This window comes from Camelus ferus, chromosome 4 (assembly GCF_009834535.1).
Source record: "Camelus ferus isolate YT-003-E chromosome 4, BCGSAC_Cfer_1.0, whole genome shotgun sequence".
Classification (NCBI taxonomy): Eukaryota; Metazoa; Chordata; class Mammalia; order Artiodactyla; family Camelidae; genus Camelus; species Camelus ferus.
In genome coordinates, this window is record NC_045699.1 from 75,303,284 (window position 1) to 75,317,281 (window position 13,998).

Here is a 13,998-nt window from a genome sequence, read left to right on the forward strand (position 1 = left end):
CTCCCAGAGCTGCCTGTCCCTTTGTGCATGTTGGCAGAACCTTTGGAGACCTCGCCCAGTGTTCTCCTGGTGCTGTCCTCCCCCCTGTTCCGTGAAACGTCCTCTTCATGGGCTCCCACCCTCTCTGGCTCCCCCTCCCCCTGGCTCCCCTCCTGGGGCCTTTCCTAAATGAAGGTACGGGTGAATGCTGCCAGGTGCCAGTTCCTCCTCACACTCGGCCTCTGAGCCAAGGCCTCGATGTTCCTTCTGAGGAACCTCCAGACTGATTCCTGTGGCAGCTGCCCGCTTGGACACCCCCAGCGGTGAGGAAGGCTCCTGACAGCCCTTGCTGGTTCCCGCCTTCCTCATTGCAGCCGCCCCGGGGGCGTGCAGTGCAGTCTCTTCGTGGTCTTGAGTCTCCCTAATGGCTGGTGGTGCTGAGCATTTTCTTCTTGTGCACCGGCCGTCTGTGTACCTTCCGTGAAGAAATGTCTATTCAGACCCTTTGCCCATTTTAAAAATTGGCTGTTGATTTTTATTGATGGAGTGCCAGGTTTTTAAAAACATATTGCAGATACAGGCTCCTTATCAGATGCGTGATTTGCAAAGATTCTCTCCAGCCTCTGGGTTGTCTTTTCCCTTTCTTGGTGGTGGCCTTGGAAGCTCAAAATAAAGTCCAGGCTTTTCTCTGTTTTTCTCATTGGTTGCTTGTGCTCTTGCGTGTAAGAAACCATTGCTTCACGGAAGGTCACAAAGATGTGTGCGTGTGTTTTCGTCTTACGCTTGGGTCTTGGATCCATTTCGTAGTGTGAGGTCGGGGTCCATCTGTCCCAGCGCCACTTGTTGAGGAGACTATCCCATTGGACTGTCCTTGCATCGGTCAGAAGGCACGAGTCTGGAAACGTGAGGGTTTGTTTCTGTTCCATGACATCTTTCCTCTCGCTGGCGCCCGTACCCTGTTGGTTTCTGTTGCTTCGTAGGAAGCTGCCGAATGGGGATGTGTCCGGCCTCCTTGTCAAGTTCGCCTCTTCTGGGTCCGTATGAACCTCAGGGTCAGCGTGTCTGCGGCCAAGCCGGGCGGGGTTTTGGTGTGGACTGTGCTGAGGTCACTTGGGAGGCACCGTGGTCTCAGCAGCGCAGCGCCGTCCAACCGTGGACGTGGGGTGTCTTTGTGGTGATTCAGGTCTTTAATTTCTCCCAGTCGTGTCTCGTGGCTTCCGTGCACAGGCCTCACACTGCTTCGTGTGTGTGTGAGTGTGCCCCTGAGTATTTTCAACACTCTTTCAGATGCAATTTTAAAAAGTGTCTTTTAAAATTTGCTCACTGATACATAGAACTGTATATAAAATACAATTTATTTTTGTTTATTGAACTCATACCTTGCAACCGTACTGAGCCTGCTTGTTACTTGTGGCTTTTCTGACTTCCTTTGGACTTTCCATGTCTGATGTCATGTGGTCTGCAAAGAGACACTCTTTGTCTGAAGTCTTCTGCTGCTGGTGTGTGGTCACCCCACGTCCCCTCGGGGGCTGTGTGCTGTGTCTCTCCCATTGATTACATCTAGCCTGTCTGCGTCTTAAGACGCAGGTTTGAAGTGGTTTCTTGTGGGCAGGCACAGTTTAACTAGGTCTGACTTTTGTGCCCAGTCGGGTGACGTCCGCCTTTGCACTGAGGTGTTTGGACCATGGATTTGTATTGTTCCTGTTTTTTCCATTTTTTCGTTGCTCCCTTTTCCCTGTTGTTACATTCTTTTTGACTGAATATATTTTGTGACTCCTTATCATTGCCACTGTTGGCTTGTTAGCTGTCCCCTTTCTTTCTTTTCAGTGTTTGTTCTGAGGCTCGCAAATCCATCTTTAGTCAGAGTCTGCCTTTAAATGGTATTATGCCACTCTGGGTATAACGTTTTATTTTAAAAATAGTCCGCTCCGCTTCCCCTCTTATCCTTGACGCTGTGGCTGTAGATTTTACTTCTGCAGATGTTATAAGCCACACAGTCTGTTGTTACTGTGTTTGCTTTAATCATTCAGTTATCTTTTAACAAAACTTGAGCAAGGATGTAAGTTCTTCTATATTTTCTTGGGTGTTTATCATTTCTGATACTCCTAGTTCCTTTTTGTAGGTGAGTTTCTGTGTGGTGTCACTTCCCTCTCGCCTGAAGAATTTTATTGGGCATTCGGCTTGTCTTTCTGTTCGTCACCGGTTTTCTCAGCCGTCTGGCTGAGGTGCTGGCTGTGGAGCTCTCACGAGGCGGTTCGCAGACGGGGCCCCTTGTCCCTGGCTTGCTGGTGTTTCCCAGGAACCCACGCGTTCTTCTCTTCTCCTCTGTGTGGGGGTGCCTCCTCTGACTGCCGTGGGGTTTTGTCCCTGGTTTTCAGCAGTTTGGTTATTGTTGTGGTTTGGTCCAGCTTCTGCTTTTCTTGACTAGAGTTCGTTAAGCTTCACCGTTCCTTGATTTTACCGTTTTCACTAAATTTGGAAAATCGTTGGCAGAAAAATGTTTTTCAGCCATTACTTCTTCCAGGCTACGTTTTCACTCCCTCTTGTCGTGGGCCCCGTGTGAGGTACTTCTGCCCGGGAGGCCCCACGGCTTGGCTCACCGGGCCGGGTCCTCGGCCTTCCGGCCTCTGGGCGCTGCTTGGCACAGGTGCCGAGGGTGTTCTGGGTGTTCCGCCCCCCCTGCGGTGATGTCGTCTTATGGTGGCTTCAGGACGTAGGCTCGCCGATCGCCATCTTCAGGAGCCCCGCTGGGCGCCGGGCCTTGTCAATGTCTTGCCCTCCTCCCGCGGTCGGCCAGCCGCAGCCCTGCGGCAGCCGCGCTTCCACCCTCTGCGTCAGATCTGGGTGTTTGACCGACCAGTTTTTCTCCTCATGGATTCTCCTGCTTCTCTTCTGTGCCTTGTAATTTTGGGTTAGCTATTTTGAGTTGTATTGCAGGTGGATTGACTGTGATGTTGGATTTGGTTATTCCCCGCCGCCCCCCCCCATTGTTGGATTTTTCCAGGGTGCTTGACTGACTGACTTGCAGACAAGGACGGCCCTTCTTGGCCTGGCTGTAAGCCGTTTCAGCGCTGACGTGCCGCGACCGGCAGCTGGAGGCCGCCTGGGGGGCCTGGCTTCTGTAGCAGGTGCCGTCGCACCTTCTTGCTGAGGTATTGGCCCCTTGGGGTCCCTCCTGAACGCCCGGCACTGGGACTTCCTCTCACCTGGTCGAGCTGCTGTTGCCCACCCACGTACAAGTCAGTATCGAGTTTTCTGACTCATGAGGAACCCGCGCTTCTCCGTTTATTTAATCTTCCTTGAACCGTGCTTGGCTGCGTCTGCTGCTCTTTGGTGTCCAGGCCTTGCCCTCTGGATTGTTCCCTGTCTCCTTGTGCTGCTGTACCTGGTGTTCAGCATTCACTTTAGAACTGCCTGTTGCTAGTACATGGATGTGCAGTTTGTCTCCTGTGACTGAACTTTACTTTGGGATAATTGTAGATTCACACACAGTTATGAGACCTAAAACAGAGAGACCCCACGCCCCCTTTACGGTTTCCCCAGTGGTGGCATCCTGAGAACCGTTGCACAGGGTCATGACCAGGGTGTCGGCATTGAGACCGTCTGCCAGCCTCACTCGGGTTTCCCCGCTTCTGCTTGCACTCCCTGTTTCTTGGTGCGTTTTTATCACATGTGTGGGTCTGTGCGTCCCCCACCGCCGCCAGTCTGCAGAGCGCGTCCGTGTCGCAAGCATCCTCTTCTGTGCCCACCGCCCCTCCCGTCCTGCCCTCGGTGTGGCCCTGGCGCCAGCGGCCTGTGCTCTGGGTCTGTGTGAGCAGGAGCATGCGGAGCGCTGCCTTGTGGGGTTGACTGTTTCCACTTGGAGCAATTCCCTGGGACTCTTCCCGGGTGCTGCTTCACCTTAAGCAGAGTCTGGGCGGCTGGGCCGCGGTCTGATAAGCACTTACTTGCTGAAGGGCGTCTGTTGCAGCCGTGGGACACCTGTGTTCATGTCTGTCGGGCGCGACTTCATTTCCCTGGAAGAAACGCCACGAGTGCACTTGCTTTTGCATGGTGGATGCGTGGTTTTGTGAGAAGTTGCCACAACTGCCAATACAAACGCACAGCTTAGCAGTCCCAGCATTCCCAGCGTCAGGGCACAAGGTCTTCCACCTCTCCACGTGTTGCAGGCTCATCTCCTTAATCACAGCCATCCCAGAGGGCGTGAAGAGGCATCTCAGTGTGGCTTAGATTTGCTACTGTTTAGTTTTGAGACATTTTTGATTTTGATGAACTGTAGTTTGTCAGTTTTCCTTTTGGGGACTGTGCTTTTGGTGTTAAGGATGAGACTCTCTGCTGAGCCCTAGACCAGGAGGAGAGTTTCGTAGTCTGCATTTTATATTATCGTTCCTTTTCCATCTTGAGTTAATGTTTATATAAGGTGTGAGGCCTAGATCCAGCTTTGTTCTTCTAACCATTCTTTCTGAACTCAGTCATTGGTTCGGTAGATCACCTGTAGATCACTTGCGGTTTTCTGCACGCAGGGCCCTGTCGGCTGCGAAGGCTCGGCAGATCACCTGAGATCACTTCTGGTTTTCTGCTCGCAGGGCCCTGTCGGCTGCGAAGGCACGTTGCTGCTGCTTTCTGACTGACGGCCCTCTCTGCCTGATGGCAGCGGCCAGGGCCTCCAGAGTCCTGCTGGATTTCCCTCATGAGAGGAGATGGCTGTATTTCAAACCGCTGTCTGGGGAAAAGGGCTTTGCCAGCTGATTCGGAACCCCTGAAAATCAATTCCACACATGGGGGCCTCACCAGAATCTCTGCCAGCTTATCCGACCATCCAGGACGGAGTTGGTCGAATTACCCGGGAGTCTGCCTTCCCATCAGCTGTCGGCGCCTGACGCACATGGGTTGTGCTCAGACCCCGCGGTGTTGCCGTCTGTGGCCTCCGCTGTGTCAGCAGAGACCCACCAGACCTGTCTCCTCCGTGGAAGCCCATTTCCTTGCCCCCACTGTTCTTTTTCACCACTTGCTTTGCCTTTGTGGAAGTTTATTTTTTCCTGCATGTTTTAGGATTAGGTTATGGAGTTCCTCAGTACGCCGATAGGGGTTTTGATAAGGCTGTCACTGAACTTACAGGTTTAATTTGAGGCAACTCGCATCTTTTTATTTTTATCAACCCATTCAAGGTCATGAAATGCTCTTATTAAACTTTTTTTTTCCCTCCACAGAGGCCTTGGTTAAAGTTTAATATCCTTTATAGCTTTCCTGCTTTTGTGAATACTATCTTATTTTTTCTCTCACATTTTCTAAAAAGTTAAGGTAAGGCTGGCGTAGAAAAATGCCCTGGGTTCTGTGCCTCGATTTCCGACTCAGCGGTCCTGCTGCGCTGATGTTTGAATCGCTGACAAGTTCCAGGTGGCTGGAGGGCCTGCCCCCTCAACCCCTGTTCTCTCCAGTCACCCGGGACTCCCGCTTGTGTTAACCCTTGTGGTGTTTGTGGCTGTCCTCATGTTACTTCTGATCTTACGTGGAATTCGCGTCGTATTTCTGAATCAGTGTATGTTTGCTGCAGGGTGTGACATGCAGCCTTTTCCAAGTTAAGAGACTTTCTGCCTCTTCTGATTTGCTAAGGATTTTCAAAAAATTAATAGCTATTTGTTTGTTTAGGAAGTTTTTACTGCAGCTGCTATTTCTGTGCTCAGGGTGCAGTGGTGCACACAGACAGAGCCCTGCAGACCCCACCGTCCAGGGGTCAGAGCAGTGAAGACGGGCGGAGTCATGGCAGGTGATAACCCTGGAAGCCTGGAGAGGGGTGGTGAGAGGAGCAGTCTGGAGTGTGACCAGAGCCCCCTCCGCCCCTGCGCCGTAAGCGCGGGTCTTCTGCTGTAGTCTGCAGCGAGGCCCCGAGTACTGTCTTGCTGCTGACGCCAAGGCGCATCCCACTCTTGGGGGTCTTGGAGGGGCGGGGCCTCCCAGAGCCAGGGCTTCGTACCAGGCTGAGAGCTCCACCTGTTTTCTTCACGTCTGTCTTGTGAAGCTGCTTCCAAGGCCTCATTTCTCGTCTCTGAATCCTCCCCACTTCTGTTTTCCAGCCGTGAATTTGTTCCTGGAGCTTATGTACATCTGTGTAATGTGTTTTGCAATCTTTTAAAAATTAGTTCACCGGAGAAGTGGGTGGAGGCAGGACTGCCGCCTGAGCTCAGGGTGGACCACCCTCGGGATGGGGTCCCCCCTCAACTCACTCACTGTTGAGATGACATCCAGGACGTCTCTTTATATTTAGGCTGTCTGAGCCTAGATGTTTGTCGGTGAAATGAAATGGTTTTTCTTTAGGCAGTGTTCCTGGGCACCGGTGTTGGTGGGGCTCGGGGGAACCACTAACGTGTCTCCTCTGTCCACAGAGACTCCTATGGCGGCGGACGAGGGCTCAGCTGAGAAGCAGGGTGGGGAGGCCCATGCGGCTGCAGACGGCGAGGCCAATGGGTCCTGTGACAAGAGCGATGCCAACAGTCACCCAAACGCAGTGAAGCTCACTCAGGAAGGCACGAAAGTCGGCCCCCAGGAAGGTGCCAGCCCGGCGGCTCGAATCGCGGAAAATGGGATTTCAGACAGAGACCCTGAGCTGGGGAAGCCCAATCACGTTCGCGCCGACGGCTTCGCTCAGACCTCCAGCGTTGGCAGCAACGGCTACTTCCTCGGCAAGGCCTCCCTGTCGGAGCAGTCGCTGCGGGGCGCCAGCACCTTGGCCTCCTCCCTTCCCGGGCACGCGGCGAAGACCCTTCCCGGCGGGGCCAGCAAAGGGAGGACTCCCAGCGCCTTTTGTCAGCCGCCGGCCGCGGCGCCGGCTCCGCTCGGGGAGGGGAGCAAGGAGGCGGAGGACAGGAGGGCTCCGGCCCCAGGCGCCGACGTCAAGGTGCACCGGGCGCGGAAGACCATGCCGAAGTCCAGTCTGGGCCTGGTAATGCGCCGCCTGGGGTGGGGCCGCGCTCGGTTGGTCTGGCTGTCTGTCTGTCCTCCCTTACGTTCTACTGTAAGGACAGGGGACTTCTGTGCGCCCATCGGAGGCCTTGAGTGCTGCTCTCAAAGGGGCCCCTCGCCCGCCAGGTCACCCTCCCCTGCCCTGGGCCGGGGGCTCCGGTTCCTCCTGCCTCCTGCCCTCCCCCCCCCCCGCCCTGCTCTGCTGAGGCCTCGGCGCCTGTCCTCCCACTGGCCCCAGGGCAGGCATGGCTCCCCTACTTCTGGGCTTTGCAATCAGACGCCCGAGGTCAGAGGTCGGAGGGCACGTCCCCTCCGCTCTCCTGGAGGACATGGAAGTTCTGTCTCCCCAGACACTCCTGCCTGATTTCCAGCCTCCCAGTCTGTTCTTTAGCATTCAGTCTTGCTGCTCATTCCGTATATTGATAGTTTTATTTTTGACAGTTATTTTTTTCATATCTGATGCCTTTGGTTAGTTTTTTTAATTAAAAAAAATCTGTGTGCTTAGGTAAGTTTTTGTTTTGCCCTCTAGAAGACATTACTGATAGCCCTCCTGTGTCTCTGTTAAAACTGTTTCCTCGAGTGGGAGTTCTGCTGGACTCGGCGCTGCTTGTCCATGGTGGTTTTCCCCCCGAGATGACTTCCCCCCGGCGTGTGCGCATTTTTATTTCTGTGATTTTGTATTGCCTGGCTGTAGCGCTGTGGAGCTGGAATGCTGGCCGCTGCCCACACACCTGGGACCCCACAGCCTGCTCACCTGGGCGGGGCCCCGACCCCCAGTCCCACTGTGTGGCTTGGCCCCTCAGCCTGGCCTGCCCTGGCCTGCCCACCACCTTTTGCAGTGTTCTGTACGTGCCGGACATCAAAACTTGTTAATAATGGTGAATTCACAGGAAGCCACACAGGCAGTACAGAGAGACCCCACATGCCCTCCACCCGCTGTCCCTCTCAGGTAACCTTGTACATACCGAGGGCACAGTGTGGGCTTACGTGCCCTCCCAGCTCCACAGGGCTCCCCTCGGCAGTCTCCCCACCCACCCTGACCCTGTCCTCAGCTCCACCTACTCTGGGTCCTGAAGAGTTCCTCCAGCTTTTATAAAGGTCTTCGGTTTTATGGGAACTTTAAAGCATGATCCATCGTGAGTTTTTCCATTAGATAGGAGACTTAGGGTGAAATTCTTTTTTTTCCTGCGAGTTTTTGGCCCACCGCTATCAAAATGCCCATCAGAAAGTTTGCATTATTTATCTCCTTGAAATTATACTTCTATTCCATCCCCACTTCAGAATTTTATTCTAATATACTTTTATTTTTGAGGATTTTTTTTATTGTTACCCTGTCATAGTCCTCTAGGGGAAAAAAAACAATTTGAAATTTAATTTCAGGAAATTTCTCTGACCATGAGGTTCGTTTAAGGGTTGATTTGTTCCGGATTGAGTTATTGTAATTATTAGTAGCATGCAGTTGATTGCAACATGTCATTTTGTTGGAAGTTATTGAACATTCTCAGGTGGTCAGTTGCAGGGAAAGAGAACAGAAGGACTTTGAGGCTTTGGAACCTGCCTGCTTCGCACCCTGGAACTTCAGCGGCTCCTGGGACCCTGTGGGAGGAGGGAGGAATCCACGACGTGGAGACCCGGTGCCCTCCCGGCTCCCAGCCCTGGGTTCCTGCCCCGGTCTCTCCTGCCCTCAGGCTTCCTGCTCCCAGGCTTCCTGCTCCCAGGCCCAGTTCAGTCTTGTTTGGTTTTCTTAGGAAACCATGTTTTATTGAAAATTGTGTTTTGAAAACAGTCATTCCTATGATTGAATGAGTGTTGCATGCTTGTGATAACAAACCCGTTTTCCTTTGAGAGCTTAAACTTGCAGGTGTTCTCACAGCCTTGTGGCCTCACACCCCTGGGCAGTGCAGAGGCACTGCCCCTGCATGCCCAGCGTCAGGTCCACCAGAAGGCGCTGGCACAGGGCTAGACTCATCCGCTGTTCGGGCCAAGACGGTGGAAACTCCTGGAAGGAAACCTTTGTTTCTGCATTGGACTGCCCGTGCCGTAGACCCGTCTCCCCAGCTGAATTGTGCTCACACCCTCCCTGGCTCCTTCCTCAAGGAAAAAAAGATGTGCTCCTGCCCTGAGCGCGCAGTCTGGTGGGGGAAATGCTCTTCATGCAGTGGTTGTGCAGACCTGGGCCAGCCGCAGCTCGAATTAAGTGTCTGGAAGGAGGTGCAGCTGGGCTGTGAGAACTCGCACTCAGTGGACTGGGTGCGCTCGTGCACCAGGGGCTGAGCACCCAGCAGGCCTGACGGCAGCTGGGGCGAGGCGGGGAGCTGGTGGGCGAGGGGAGGCCAGCAAGGGCCAGACCCTGTTGACCACAGGCATCTTGGTCGCAAGCAGTGATGTGGACACCCTGCTCTGCAGCCTGCACTGTGGCGGTCCTCTTCTGCGTGGGGGCATGCCCGGGGCTGTGTGGGGTTCCCCACGGTGAAGTCAACACCAGCTTCTCTTGCTTCGGCGGGAGTCTGCTCTGTCTCTTTTGTCTTTTTGCTTTGCCAGGTGATAAAGCCCTAACAGAATCTGAAGTCTTCACTCAAGTTCAGCAGTTCTTAATTTTTTTTTTTTTTTTTTTTTTAGATTTTCAAAAATAACACTTTAAATCAAAGAATGGGGTTTGTGCCATGAGGGAGAATTAGCCTCAGGTCCTCAGACTCAAGTTTTGCCCTCATTTCTGTGCCCTTCTGACTCGTGTGCTGTGTTTGTCTGTGAGAGCTTGGCGAGGTTGGTGGCCGCTTGGTGTGCAAGGTAGTTGCTGGGGGACATGAAGAAGCAACACATTGGGTTCCCGTGTTCAGACAGTGATCTTGCTAAGAGACAGGCCTGATGAATTTGCAGAACTAACTGGTTACAGGGCAGGTTAACTGTGGAGTCACGGAGGAGCCTGCAGTTAGAGCTGTGCTTGGAGGAGGGGAGAGGGCTTTGATGCAGGTAGAGGAGCTGTGTCCAGGGCCCTGGGCAGGAGGAGCCCAGGTGAGGGGTTTCTGGCGGGCAGAGTGTGGGTCCCTGGGAGAAGACCATAGATGGCTCGGCCGTGTCAGCCCCTAGGCAGTCCTATTGGCAGGAGGAGCTGTCTCCCTGAAGGTGACTCCAGGAGATGGGGATGCCTTTTAAGAAAATTGTATTAAAATAACATAATGTAAAATTTAGCACCTTAACCAGTTTTCAGTGTCTGGTTCTCTGGTGTTAATTCAGTTCACATCGTTGTGCAGCCATCACCACCATCATCTCCAGGACTTTCTCATCATCCCAAACTGAAACTCAGTCCCCACTGAAGCCTAACCCACCCTCCCCTCCCCAGCTCCCGGCCCTGCCTCTGCTTCCCGTCTCTGAATTGACTGCTCTCGGTCCCTCACACGAGTGGAATCACACAAGATTTGTCTTTTTGTATCTGGCTTATTTCACTCAGCACCAAGTCCTCGAGACACATCCCTATTGTAGCTGGTCTCAGAATTTCCTTCCTATTAAAGGCTGAAAAATATTGCATTGCATACACACACACGTATATACGTGGATACACATGTGTATACACACGTACACACGTGTATATGTACAAACATGCACACAAACACATGCACACACAGTATACACGGTTACACACATGCATACATACATGTATGTGCTTACGTGTACACACAAGCACGTGTATATGCACACATACACATGTGCACACAATACACACACGTATATACATGCACACGTGTACACACAAACATGCACACTATACACACATGCATATGTATACATACACACGTGTCTACACACGTGCACATCACACACATTGGTTTACCCCTTCCTCTGTCGACGGGCACCTGGGTGGCTTCCACCACTTGCCTTTTGTGAGCGATGCTGCCATGAACCCAGTTGTACAAACAGCTCTTCACGTCCCCGCTTTGGATTCTTTGGAGTGTATGCCTAGAAGTGGTGGAACTGCCAAATCATGATAATTCTGTTCACTTTCTGAGGAACCAACATGCTGTTTTCCATGGCATCTGTCCCGTTTCACGTCCCCACCAGCAGTGCGCAGAGGTTCCAGTGTGTCCGCGTCCTTGCCGACACTTGTTTCCTGTTTGTGTGGGAGCAGCCGTGCCCGGGAGTGCGAGGTGTCCCTGTGCGGTGGGGACGTGCGTCTTCCTGAGGACGGTGGTGCTGGGCAGCTTTGCACGTGCTTTGGGCCATGTGGGTGTCTTCCTCGGGGAAACGCCTGCTCGGATGCCCTGCCCATTGTGGATCAAGTTGTCGTTTTTTGTTGAGCTTCGGGTATTGATTCCTTAGCAGACACGTGGTTTACAAAGACTTTATCCCATTTTGTGGGCTGCCTTTTTACTCTTGTCGATTGTGTCCTTTGATGCACAGAAGTCAAAATTTTTTCAGTTGAAGTATAATTGACTCACAGTATTATATTAGTTTCAGGTATACAGCACAGTGATTTGGTGTTTTTATATGTTACAAGCTGGTCACCATGATGAGTCCTCATGCAGGTTATTGCAACATTGTTGACTGTGTTTCCCATGCTGTGCATTACACCCCTGTTACTGACTGACTGCGTAACTGGAGGTCTGTGCCTCTGAATGCCCGTCATCTATTTAGTCTGGCCTCCCTCCCATTTATTTTCTGTATCTGTCAGTCTGTTTTGATTTTTTTTTTAACATTCTACTTATAAGTGCAATCATGGTATTTTTTTCTCTGATTTACTTCACTTAGTGTAGTACCTCTGGGTCCATCCACGTTGTCACAAATGGCAAGGTTCCATTCCTTTTCATGGCTGTGTAGTATTCCACTGTGTTTATGGACCACATCTTTATCTATTCATTTATAGATGGGCACTCGGTTTGCTTGGCTGTCATAAATAATGCTGCAGTGTATGTATCTTTTCGAATTACTGTTGTAGTTTTCTTTAGGTAAATAACCAGGAGTGAAATTGCTGGATCATACAGTAATTCTGTTTTTAATTTTTTGAGGAACCTCCCCAGTGGCTGCACCAAACTATATTCCCACCAGCAGTGTAGGAGGGTTCCTTTTTCTCCACATCCTCTCCAGCATTTGTTGTTTGTGATCTTTTTAATAATAGCCATTCTGACAGGTGTGAGGTAATACCTTGTTGTTGGTTTGATTTGCAAGAAATTTTTAATTTTGATAAATCTACTTCATCTTTTTCTTTCGTTGCCTGTGCTTTTGGTGTAATATCCAAGAATTCATTGCCAAATGCAATGTCATGAAACTCCCCACCTATGTTTTCTTCTAGGAGCTTCATAATTCCAGGTCTCTGATCCGCACCATGCTCATTTCTGCCAGTGGTGTGAGGTCAGGGTCCAGCTCTGCCCTTTCGCAGGTGGCTGTCAGTTTTCCCAGCACCGTGTGTTACAGGGTGCCTGTTTGCTCCCTGTTTAGTGCATCTGCGCGTGCAAAGCTTGGTTGCATTGAATTGGGTTTGAGGTCCAGCTGTCTCCAGGCTGTCAGTGAACTTAGGGAAGCAGATGGAGGGAGGGTTAGTATTGTTAGGAGTGAAGGCCAGGCCCTCGGGCGGTGGCAGGGGTTTGACATCGAATCGCAGGCAGCCATGGCCCTGGGAGCGCGGGCGAAAGCCGCTTCGGAGGTGGGTACGCTGAGCAGGAGGTGGTCAATGGCCCTGGGAGCGCAGGCGAAAGCCGCTTCGGAGGTGGGTACACTGAGCAGGAGGTGGTCTCAGAAGCGATGTGGTTACTGCGGAGGGAGGGAAAGCGAAAAGCGTGTGGAGCTGTTGCAGGGTGTGGTCCTGACCACCTGGAGACGCCTGCTGAGAGCTTGTCGCTCTCTTTCTGCGTATTTTTAAACTTAGCTACATTTCATCACCTACATCCACGGCTGGTGGGCTTTTTGTACTGGACCAGGTAGGAGATGCTTCAGGTTCAGTGAGCCACACAGTCACTGCCGCTGCCTCCCTGTCCAAACGCAACCCCCGCGGGCTGCGTCACCACGCTTCTGGCCTGGGCCTTCCCCCGCAGCCCGTCCTCCGGGAGGCTCTGGGGAGAGGGACTGGGAGCTGAGGCGCGCAGCTCCGGTGCCTCCTGCCTGGGCGTCACGGTCAGTGTTCCTTGTCTGTGTTTTGAAGCACGCGGCTGCCAAGGATCCCAGGGATGGTCGAGACGCCCGAGACCCCGAGGAGCCGAGAGAGGAGACGGGCAGAAACGCCCCTGAGTTTGGTCGGCAGCAGCTTTTACCCCCCTTCCCGCCCCTTCACCAGTCACTACCTCAGAACCAGTGCTACGTGGCCACCACGAAGTCACAGACAGGTAAGGGTCCGACACTGCTGCTCAGGGTGGGGTTGTCCTGGGCCCCTAGCTCACCGGGCTGAATCGTGCGACTGTTGGTGCCTGTGCCCTGGACGGCAGCCGCACCCTCCCGGACCTGGCCCCACAATCTCAGGCCTTCCCCACTGGTTTTCAGCTCAGATGGAGGCTGTTCTCAGTCCTCAGGTCTTAACTGCCACGGGCTGGTTGCATAGAGGCCTGGGCTGGAGAAGCCTCCCAGGTGGTCCGTCCAGTGCTGCCGGGGGCTGGGGCTGGGCTCCCTCTGTCCCAGCCCTTCCCGGGGGTGCGGCTCCTGTGGTCAGTTGGGGGAGGATGAACTGATTCCCCGCTCGGCCTTCTGCGGGAGGTGGGGGCTGTGTGAGCGACCCCACAGGGAGGACGCTGGGCTGGGCATGCCTGTAGAACCCACTTCCACCAGGCCCTCCCGCATGCCGGGCAAGGACCCACAGGCGCGAGGGGGTCAGCCTGTGCTGGGCATGCTGGGGGATGTGCACTGAGAGGCTGGACTGGGGAGGGTTTTGGTAATGGGTCCATGTCTTCTTCAGGATGTCCAAAATGCTTATTTGTAAGTAATTTCCGATTTCTGTAACAGTTGCAGAAATTCTGCAGGGGATCCCTCTGGGCTTCCCCCGTTTTTCCGCATGCACAGTTGTGTGTCCTCCCAGCCAGGGTATCGAGCTTTACTTCTGAAACATGAGTGTCACCTGCAGACACTGGGCCCTTGGACCTC

At 53.0% G+C, this 13,998-nt stretch overlaps 1 protein-coding gene across 20 annotated transcripts in view; it reads left to right on the forward strand.

The window, feature by feature from the left end:
- EHMT1 (euchromatic histone lysine methyltransferase 1) overlaps nt 1-13,998 on the forward strand; it is a 119,331-nt gene that overhangs the window by 45,199 nt on the left and 60,134 nt on the right. For all 20 annotated transcript variants that reach the window (XR_004319606.1, XR_004319607.1, XR_004319608.1 and 17 more), the window contains 2 exons: nt 6,363-6,919; nt 13,070-13,250. Coding sequence is in view for 17 of the 20 variants with exons in the window: in XM_032479067.1 (XP_032334958.1) it covers nt 6,363-6,919; nt 13,070-13,250 (738 nt within the window). In the remaining 3 variants the exon portion in view is untranslated. The remainder of the gene's footprint in view (nt 1-6,362; nt 6,920-13,069; nt 13,251-13,998) is intronic.